The sequence below is a fragment of the Corvus brachyrhynchos genome, unplaced genomic scaffold (genome assembly GCF_000691975.1).
Source record: "Corvus brachyrhynchos isolate BGI_N302 unplaced genomic scaffold, ASM69197v1 scaffold426, whole genome shotgun sequence".
Taxonomy (NCBI): Eukaryota; Metazoa; Chordata; class Aves; order Passeriformes; family Corvidae; genus Corvus; species Corvus brachyrhynchos.
This window is the reverse complement of record NW_008238653.1, coordinates 148,905-159,513: the sequence shown is the minus strand read 5'-3', so window position 1 is coordinate 159,513 and position 10,609 is coordinate 148,905. Positions and strand designations below refer to the sequence as shown.

The 10,609-nt window shown below is 53.1% G+C and overlaps 1 protein-coding gene across 1 annotated transcript in view; it reads left to right on the top strand.

The window, feature by feature from the left end:
* The window catches only part of SMARCC1 (SWI/SNF related, matrix associated, actin dependent regulator of chromatin subfamily c member 1), a 59,611-nt gene extending 49,280 nt beyond the window's left edge, over window positions 1-10,331 (top strand). The window contains exons 26-28 of the mRNA XM_017737673.1: window positions 2,311-2,321; window positions 6,881-7,069; window positions 8,642-10,331. Coding sequence (XP_017593162.1) covers window positions 2,311-2,321; window positions 6,881-7,069; window positions 8,642-8,727 — 286 coding nt within the window. The 3' untranslated portion in view covers window positions 8,728-10,331. The remainder of the gene's footprint in view (window positions 1-2,310; window positions 2,322-6,880; window positions 7,070-8,641) is intronic.
* Window positions 10,332-10,609: the final 278 nt, after the last annotated feature.

The following is a 10,609-nucleotide window of genomic DNA, read 5'->3' as shown; positions in this document are numbered from 1 at the left end:
TGAGCTGCCAGGAGAGGCTGCCCGAGGGGTGTTGGCTGGTCTGGGTTACTGGTTTGTAATGGTGCCACTGTCAGACACGGCTGGCTGGAAGGATGAGCTTTGCTTGTTCTGCAGGTTCATTTTGGAGCTTTTACCCCATTCTGGATGTGTGGATGGAGTTTGAGGAGGTGGTGTCTTATGGAGGGTGTGAACCCCAAAAGTTGGGAATGAGGGAGGGCCAGGCTCCCCCCAGCAGCACCAGGGTGGGAGGCAGTGGGCACAAACATGAGAAATTCCTTCCAGCCACAGGAAAACACCTTTTTTTTTCCCTGGGAGGTTCATCAGCCCCAGAGCAGATTGTCCAGCAGGGCTGGGAGTCCCCTGTCTGGGACAGTCAGGCTCTAAAGTCAAGTGAAATGTGAAGCTACCCCAAGCACTTCCAGATGTTTTTAGGTTATTTGTATTTCTCTAGACTTGTTTTGGTGATCTGAGCAGATGCTCCTTCAAAAACAATCATTCCTCAAATTCTCCAGTTCATGGCACGGAAGTTAAGAGACTGGGACAAGCAGCAGAAGCTCCTTAAGGAACTTCCTTTGGCAGGAGACCTGACTGTGAGAGGTTGCTGTGTCCTGCCTGGATGTGTTTGATGCCAGGGGAGGGTCACAGGACCGTGTTGGTCAGAGGGGTCACCTGGAAGTGTCCAGTGCAGCCCGTCCTGCTGGTAGGGGACTTGTCCTGCTGAGGGTTGGGTATCTCCAAGGGGGGAGATACTCCTGATTCCAGAGGGTGGGATGATCAGGTGCTGATGTGAATTGGCAGCTTTTACTTGCTAAAGGTTGTTGAAATGGTAATTTAAAATTGAATAATGGTGTCTGACACATGGGAATCTGGTTGTGGGACTGGACACAGCCGAGGAGCTTGACCAAAACCTGCTCCAGAAGAAGACCTGATCAGTTATTAGCCAAAAGTATTTTGGAAGATTTTTAATAGGCAGCTGCTGAAGAAGCTGGAAAGTTTGAGTGTCATAATCCAGATAGAACGTGGCAACAGGAAGCTGCAGGAACTTGAGTTTTCCTCTTGAGACAAAAAGCATTTGATTTGGGAAGGAGCAGAAGGGCACAGGAGACAGCAGGATTTGCAGGTGACCAGGAAAATGGGCACTAATCCAACTGGATCTGCAGAGTGATCAAAGTGGATTCCTTCAGCAGGGGCAGAGGACTGGTGACTGGGCAGGAAGGGAAGACTTGTCTGGTGAGGCTCAGGCTCACTCCGTTTTTAAGGCTCAGGGAGTTCCTGGGTTCGCTGTGGACAAAAATCCGTGGGAGCTGGTTTGGTTTTTGCTGGAATTGGATTGTGAGTGGGATAAAACATGGTCTAGCTTTAGACTCAGATTTAACATGCTGGCTCAGTGTGTCTGTTGTGGGGTGTGGACAGCTCAGGGCTGCTCACGTGGCTGTGAAGGAATAACCTGGAAAGGGAAAACTGGCAAATGGGGAACGGAGTAAAGGAGGCAATCCTGGCACATCCATACACAGCTCTCCTTCCATGCTGCTGTGGGGACTGGGACAAGATTAAAGCATTGTTGTGTTTATTCTCTGGGGAGCTGATAACTCCTGCTTTCTGATGTGCTCCCATCCTTGGCTCACACAGCCCCGTGTTACTCCAGCCCCTCGCAGCCACCCAGGCTCTGCATTCCCAGGGGTCCCTCCCGGAGCAGGAACAGGGAATGTGGCTCTGTTAATTAGTCAGAACATCTCTCTTTCAGGTTTGATTAAAGCTGGTCGATAGATTGACTTTTCCAGCAGCACCTCCCCTGGCTGAGGGCAGCAGAGCCCTGGCTAAGGCTCAGCACTCCTGACTCCCACAGCAGCATCCAGAGCTGTCCCATTCCACACGCCCCCAGCACCGGGATGTGCCCTCACCTCCTCTGACAGTTCTCTGGTTTGATGCTTCTGTGAAGGGAAGAGTTGGAGGCCTGCTCAGAGTTTGGAGCAAACCGCTCTGTGTCTCCAGCCACAGCCCAGCTGATCTTTCCTGGAAAGCAGAAGGGGCTCGTTTCCTTGAGTTCTTCAGTGGCAGTTTGTTAGGAGTGCCTGGGAAGGCCACAGGTGCCAAAGCTCCTTGGCTGCACAGCAGAGTTATTCTGACTTGAGGGCATGGAGAGAAAATGGCAAACTGGTGAACTTCACCTTGCTCACCCTACACCTGTGAGTTCCCTCACTGGGTCTGCCCCTGAGTCTCCTGCAGCCTAGGGGGAGATCCCAAATTTTGGTGAGTGAGGAGATTATGGAGTCCTGGAATGGTTTGGGTTGGACCTCGATAATCACCCAGTGCCACCTCCTGCCATGGCAGGGACACCTTCCACTGTCCCAGGCTGCTCCAAGCCCCAATGTCCAGCCTGGCCTTGGGCACTGCCTGAGATGGGGAGAAGAAACTCCCAAACCCCTGAGAGTGATCCAGGAGCACCATGGGGCAGCTGGGCTGGCAGTACCTGCACAGTTCCTGCTCAGCTGGCTGGGTGTCACTCCAGCCCTTACCTCGGTGCTCTCTGGTGGTTTCAGACAGGTTCTGACCTCAATAGCAGCTGGAAGTGCAGCCGTGGGCTCAGCAGACCGTGAACAGAACCAAGGTCGGTTCCTTGGAGTGATTGACGAGAGCTGAAGGGGTGGTGGGAAGCAAAGGGAGGAAAGGATCTGAGATGGCATTTGGAGAGGGAAGAGAGGAAGATAAATTCCTGCTCACGGCTCGTCTGGACTCGGGGGCAGAAACAGTTAAGTCAATCTCTTAACTAAAAGTGAGGCTTTTCCCAGAAATGTGGTTTTTAGCTCAGATGTCAGTCTGGACATGGTGGTGGAGAACATCTCCAGAGGAGGGTTGGGCTGGAGCCATCTGGAGAACATCTCCAGCTGAGGGTCACCCATTTCTCCTTGGCAGGACCATGTCTGGCTCTGCTGGACTGTAGATTCATCTTCCCTGAGCTTATTTTGTTCTCCCCTTTGCCCTGGAATGAAAACTTTTAGAATAGGGGGAAAAAATTGGATTCCAGTTTCACTGTGAAAAGCTGCACCTTGTCATTATAACGGGAAATAAAATTTCCAGTTTCTTCCCATGGCACTTCATTGATTTCTGTTTAAGCTCTGGGCTGGTGATCAGTGGGATGAGAACTCCTGGTTCTGGTGATACTCGTGGTGTGGACTACAGGAAACTTCTGGAAATTCTTGGAGGAAGAGAGATAGCTGGGATTAGTAGCTGTCATTATTAACTCTTCCTTTGGGTGGAATTTTCACCTGGTAAATCATCTCTGACCTAAGGCAGAAATGGAATGAGGAGGGCAGGATACACTTCCCACCACAGCTGGATGAGCAACTTAATAACCTTTCCCTGATATATTTTGCCCCATTTTCTGTCAATGGTTGAAATACTCAAAAAAAATACTTTGTCAGGAATTTTGAGCTTGTGGTTTTTCAGCTGCTGAGCATTTCATTATTTGTAGGTTTAAATTAAGTTCCTGGATGCTATTTGCTTCCTTATTGGGCTGGTGACTATTCCAGGGGGTTTTTTTTTGGGTACAGATAAGGATTTTGAGTTCACTTGCTTTAGGTAAATACTCCCTAACAGCTGTCAGTGCTTCCTGTTTCTCCATCAGATGTACAGAGTTTGCTGGGGAGGTGCAGGGAGCAGTGGGATGAAAGGAAATCCAAGTCATGGGGTGGTGCATGGGGTTGGAGCTGATCCACAGCATTGTAACCTGGGGGTAATTTGGGGTTGAAGGTGTGAGGGAGGTCGGTGGCACAGGAACACTGGCACCACGTTGGGCTCTCTGCAGTTTGGCTGTTTATAAACCTGCCCCAGGCAAGAGGCAGCGGCTCCTGGGGCTGAGCGCTCCCGGGGATGTTTGGTGCAGGATCCTTTCCTCTGGGAGGGTGACAGCAGCAGCTTCCCCACGAGGTATTCCCAGAGTCTCCTACGTGCTTCCCGGGAGGCACGGAATGGTGATCCCGGCGCGGGGCCCAGGCACGGCTCCGGCCCTGGAGGTGCCCGAGCGCGGCACTCGGAGGGAGGGCCAGAAATGCTGGATGCCAGTGAAGTGGAAATTCTGCCTCTTCTTCCCGGAGACACGAGGCCAAACGAGTTACTGTGGTTAATTATTCACAGTGCTTGGCTGGGGGGGCAGCGGGAGGGAGGGTGGAGGGAAGGATGGATCTGCTGTTGGAATATCCCTGCCCATGGCAGGGGTTGAATGAGCTGAGCTTTAGGGTTCCTTCCAGCCCAAACCATTCCAGGATTCCCAGAGCCTGTGAAACCCATTCCCAGTGGGAAGGAGCACACCTTGGAATGCCAGCCAGCATTCCCTGGAGGTGTTCTCTGCCTCTTCCATGTCAGGGCTGGGAAACAACTCCTCAGTAGCAGGAGAGCAGGCTGTCAGCCAGGCTCATCCCCACAGAGCTGCTCCGTGCCCTCCGGAATCCCGCCCGCCAAAGGCCCCTCCTGCACGGAGCACTGGCTGTGTCCACAGGTTTTCCCTGCAAAGGCTGGACAGGGAGAGGTGCTGGAGCATTTGGATCAGCTCCAAGCCTCGTGCATCAAAACAAAACCCCTCTGGCTGCTTATCAGCCCAGTGCTCCTCAAGTGCTGATTTAATAGAGGCAGAGGCTTTTTAATGGAGATAAATACCTTGGAGAGCCTCTAAAGGCGTTCCTCCCAATTCCCTGGAGTGTGAGGCTGCGTTGGTAACAGGGGAGGGTGCTGGAGAAGGTGCCCAGCCCCTCCCTGTGAGGGGTTTTCATTCTGGTAAATCTCGATGTGTTGAACCTTTGGACTGGACCTTTTCCCACAGCTGCTGTTCCTCGGCTCTCCCCCCTATGTAGGTCACACTTCCACATTTTCTGCTTGAGCCGCTGTCTTGGAGCGCTTTCTCTTGGAAAAAAACATCTGTGTAGGAGCAGGGCTTTGGTTCTGCCATGGTGGCAGCAGTGATTTCCCTTGGTTAATCCCACTCTGGATGGGTTCAGTACTTGGGTACTCTCAGCTTGGGTGTTTTGGAGCTGGGATGGGATGGGATTGTTCCTCTGCCAGCTCCCTAAGCTCATTTTGAGGTAAAATTGTTGCATCCCGTGTCAGGAAGGGAAAAAATGGGCAGCCAAACCCCCACACAGAGGAGCTTCTCAGCTTACGGACAACTCCAGCAAACCAGCAGTGCTGCTTGGTTTTAAACCTCCAAGGTTTAACAGGGAAAACAGCTTGGGAAAATCCATGGTCCAGGAAGGAGGGAGCTTCCCAGTGAGCATTGCTGGGAGGTTGGGAGTTGTAGAATCCCATGGTTTGGATGGGAAGGGACCCTAAGGACCATCCAGTGCCACCCCTGCCATGGGCAGGGACACCTCCCACTGTCCCAGGCTGCTCCCAGCCCCAATGTCCAGCCTGGCCTTGGGCACTGCCAGGGATCCAGGGGCACACTTTGCATTTATGAAGAAATGACATTTTAGAAAGTAGATTTAATTTCTGTTCAGAGGTGATTTTAGCACAACTGGGGTTGATTTGCATATCAAAACATCCTTGAAGCTGCATGTCCCTGTGGGTTTGACAGCCTTTTCCTGAAGGAATTCTTGCCCAGTGCTGGAATTTCACGTGAAGCCACTCAGTGTGTAGTAAAGTCTGATTCAGCTTCCGATGTTTCAGAAAAGGGATTTTAATATTAATCACTTCGTTAGTGAGAGAGAATCCCGTAGGCCTGTGGTGTTCAGGGATGCCCAAATTATTGAGGGTCCTTTCAGGTGGCAGCTCCCAGGCTGGGAATTTCTCAGTTCCCAGCTTTCCTGGGCCTTTCAAACACAGCTGTGTTATTCCAGTTTTTATGTTTTTATTCCCTGATCAACCTTAATTTTGCCAGTGAATAACACCCCTCCTAGCTGTGAATATCTTCTTCTGCTACAAAGTCTCTGAGTCTTTGGGAGGTTGGAACTGGATGATGTTTCCCAATATCCCATCCCCCTGGCACTGGGAAGCCATTCCCTGTGTCCTGTCCTTCCATGCCTTGTCCCCAGTCCCTCTGCAGCTCTCCTGGAGCCCCTTTAGCACTGGAAGGGGCTCTGAGGTGTCCCTGGAGATTCTCCTCTAGGAGTTAATGGTGTTTGTGCCCAGGTGTTGGCTCCATCCCAAATGCAGAGCTTTAGCCCCGTGTGACTCTGGTGCTGTTCATGTGCGTTCAGAGCCTTTGTTGTGTCAGAGGGTTCATCACGTTCATTTCCCCCCTTGCCTGAAGGGAAGGAGCCGTTTCCATCCCTGTCTCATTAAATACTGTCCCTCCATGGACATGTGTTAAAGGAAATGGAATTGGATTATGCCAAACCATCCCTCAAATGAGGTTCTAAAGTATCAGCCCCAAGCTGGAGGTGTCCAGGGCCAGGTGGTGTAGCTGGAACAGGGAGGTCTCCCACAGAGCTGGTTTGTGAGGAAGAGCCTTGGAATCCTCCTCACAGCAACACCTGGAATCATAGCAGGAATTCCTGCGCAGCCCAGCTTTAACTGTGTGATTTCAGTTCTCCCAGGAAGCTTATCCATGAGGCTTCATGGCTGCTCCTCTCCATCAGGGGCTCTTCCTCTGATGCCTTGTTACTCCGTCTGGTTCCCAGCACTTGGATTCCGTGGGATGCCCTTTCTGGTGGGGGTTCCCCTTGGGTTTGACTGTGTTCCCTCCCACTTGCCCCTTGTTCCGGTGTTCCCAAGAGGTTCCAAGTGCCCCCTGACCCTTCCTGGAGGTGTGTTGGGGGATGAAGAGGCGTTTCCTGGGAGTGTGGAGCGCACGCGGAGCCGCCTCTCACAGAGGGCTCTGCTCACTGCTGGGAGCACAACCCCACTGGTTTTCCCTCCCCAGCACTTCGAGGGCCTCACGCTCGTGTCTCTCCCTCCTCTGCAGGTCAGATGCCGGGGCCTGGCTCCATGATCCCAGGACAGCCCCTGCCGGGCCGGATGATGCCAAGCGTGTCCGCCAGCATCCACCCCGGTGGCGGGGCCGCCCCGCCCGGGATGGCCCCGATGTCGGGGAACCTCATCGGCCCCCGCGTCCCGCTGGCAGCTCCCAACGGCATGTGTGAGTGCACCTCCTGGGGATGCTCCTGGGGGGCTCCTCTGTCACTGGGAAAGGCATTCTAGTGGGAACTCCCTATTTCCTGCAGGAATAACGGGATCTGTGCACACTGCCAGCCCGAGAGTGGTGCCGGGGATGTGCTGGAAGCTCTAAGTGCTCCTCAGCCCTCTGGGCATCCCAACACATTCCATTGTCCTTTATTTTATTTATAACATCCCCTGGTTTATTTATAGTGATACAGAGGTTCAGTGGTGATGATCAAAAACTTCTCCCAGCTTAGTGGAGGGTCAGGAATTAACTATAACTCCTAAATAGTGGAGGTAAGAGTAGGATCCAGTTCAGTAATACCTTACTGAAAGCTTGGCACCCTGGAATCGGAGCGAGGAAGTCCTGTTTAGGAAGAAGGAGAAGATAAACCATGTAAGGAACATTCCCAGTATAAAATCTGCACCTCTAAAATGAAGTTGATTTATGGCAGCCAAAAAGGCAGCTGGATCAGGAGCCATGGTGTGGGAGTTGCTTGAATGAGTGTGAGAGTGTGGCCAAGCCCAGAAGGCAGAAGACAAGCTGGCACAGGGAGGAATGAGTGAGGAATTCTCTGTCAGGAATTCCTCAATAAATTTGCCATTATTAATTGCAGCCTGGCCCACTGCTGCTCAGGAATCCTCACCCCCAGAACGCTCGGTGTGGTTGTCACTGGACGAGCAGGAATTGTCATCACTTGTAGTACCTCTCCCAAAAAATGATGGGAAAAGCCCGTTTGATTTTGGCTTCAGCGGCAGGAGCTGCTGCGAGCTCTGACTCACGGGCATCCCCAGCCCCAGCGGGAAAACTCTGCCTGTGCTATTTCTGTTTGGGCTTTGCTCCTGTTCCTCTGCTCTCCCAGCTTTACTTCTCCGTCCTTTTCCCTGAGCCTTTACCACTGGGAATATCTCGTGTCAGGTTGTATTCCTGTTTGCTCTCTTCCCTTCTCTTAATTTCTCCTTTTTTCCTCCCCTACTAAACAAGTCAGTCATGTTCCATTAGTATCTCCTCTCTGGGCACGAGGCTGGTCCTTTGTATCCCTCCTCTCTTCCCTCCTGCTCGCTGCATCCGTGGATTCCTCTGCTTTAACCTACATCCACCCTTCAGAGGGAGGGGCAGCCGCTGTTTATATCAAACCCATTGTTCCATCTATTTTAAACAGAAAAGAGCTGTAATTTGGGCTTGGGCGCAGAGCTGGGAGGTGAGAGATGCCAATTCCAGCTCTGCAAGTTGCTTGGCATGGATTTGCCAGCTGCTGAGCCGCATCCCCGGCGCCTTGTCCATAAAAATATGGGAATTTTTCCCTCTTTCATGAAGTCCATGCGGCGCTGGGTGGTGGAAAAGCACCATAAAGGTGCAGCAGAGCTTTGGGAGCCACCATGGTGCCGTTCCTAGGGACGGTCCTGGCTGCAGGAATTCCCATCAGACAGACTGTCCCGTGGCCTGGAGACACCTGGGCACAGGCGTTGTGTCCCTTCTCTGTGTCCAGCCCCCCCAGTGTCCCTCCCTGTCCTCCCAGTGTCCCTCACTGTCCCCCTTGTCTCCCTGCAGATCCCGGCCCAGCGCAGCCGCCGCCGCCTGCGGAAGGAGTGACCCCGCCACCGGCCGGAGCCCCGCCGGCCTCAGCCGCTCCCTAAGCAGCCAAGGAAGGAGGAAGGAACTTCCACAGCAACATAGTGGTGACCAAAAGAGAATTCCTCAGTTCCCTTCTGTTCCCTGGGGAGGTTTCCCCCTCCTCTCCCAGTCGTGTGTGTGTGATCTGCACACGTTCGCGCGGAGGCGTTCCCCCGCTCCCCACCGGAGCCTGGCAGAGCTTGGCATTCCCTTGGGAAAGCTGGAGATAGGGATGCCAGGAGCGCCTCCATGTTGCTGGTGAGAAGTCCTTTACCCCTTGGCCTGCTTGCCTTGCAGAGCTCCACGCTGGTTTCCTTCCTCTTGGTGCTTTGAGCTTGGGCTTCTCCCAGGAAGGGTGAAATAATCCAGGTTTTCGGGCAGGAGCTGAGCTTTAGGACGTGCCCACCCCAGGGTGACTCAGTGTTCTGAGGTCCCTGGGCAGAGCAAAGCACCGAGAGGAGATGCCAAACCAGAGCTTGGAGCAGAGCAGGAAAACCAGGGTGTGCTGGGGCACGGAGGCGCAGGGCCGGCAGCCGTGTCCGCAGGGATTCCTGGTGGCTGCGGCCAGAGCTGCCTCTAACTTATTACAGGAAATATTGATCCATGGGAATGAACCGGGAGTGAATCGACCGGAATAAAACCACTCAATGGTAGGAGTTTTCTTGCTCCAGTTTTTACCTTTCCTTTGCCTTTGGAGGTGGTAGTTGGACCTTCCCTGAGTAGTTCGGTGCAGTAGCCAACTGAGGAATAACCCCCGTTTTTAGTCCCTCTTTTTGGAGCATATACTTTGTACTTTTTAAAATGAAGAAAACAAAAAAATAATAATAAAGTAGATAGCTGAGAAGTGCTAGAATTCGGGATTGGGTTGGGATGGCTGGGATGGGAATGCCAGAACTACCTCTGGATGGCCGGGGCGGCAGCGAATGCAGCTGGGACAGCTCCCGTCACCCCCCACTGCGGCTGGAGGGGTGGGGAAGGGAACAGCTTCAGCAGGTGGATCTGGGAGCACCCCAGAGCTGCTGCTGCACACCTCCAGGCTGCCAAAACTTGGGGAAAAGTCCTGCAAAAAGTCCTTATCAGGTTCTCTGCCCTCATCCCAGCCCAGGAGCGTTTGGGGTTTCCCTGCTGAGGGTCTGGAGGCTGCTCCTTGATTTCAAGGGTGGCTTTTGGCTGGGTGGGAGTTGAGGTTGGGCTGGAGAGAGACTCCCACAAACTCTGGAACCACTTCCACCATTTAAAAATTAAGGATTTGCCAGGTCTTCCAGCACGACTCCCCGGTGCCGCACAGAGAGCGGCCGGGGCCTTCCCATTCCCCTTCCCAAGGCTTCCTTCCCCTCCAGGGTCTTTGGGGTGAGCATGGGATTTCTGGTGCAGCCCTTAGTCCAGTTTAGAGTAACCTCAGGTTGTTTCTAGCGTGAGCGATTCCCAGGATCCAGGTGGAGACTATTTTTTACTGTCCTAGTGCTGATCCTGCCGAGGACCTGGATCCTGGACACTGTTTTGTTTCTGTATAAATAATCCCTGTGCCCACTTTTTCACCTGATCTCTGTATAGGGCCGGTTTGATTCCTGCAGCAGCCACCCAATTTTGTGAAATAAAAGCAAAAAAAAGCGGTTTTTGTACAAAGCCTGTGGAGTTTGTGAAGTCTCCTTTGCCTTTGTGTGCGGGAAGAGCTGGGAATTGTCACTGCAATCCGGGGCTGTTTTGGGGCTGAACGTGAACTCCGGAGGAGCAAACACAAAACCTGAGCTTGGGGCAGACCCCGAAGGCACGGGGGGAGCGCAGACCCTTCACTCACCCGGAATGTGCTGCTGTGGACAGGCCCTGGCAGGGTTCGGAGCTCAGGGAGGCGGCTGCAGCGGAGCAGCCCCGCAGCACGGCTGCTGTGGGCTTCCCGCGGGCTCC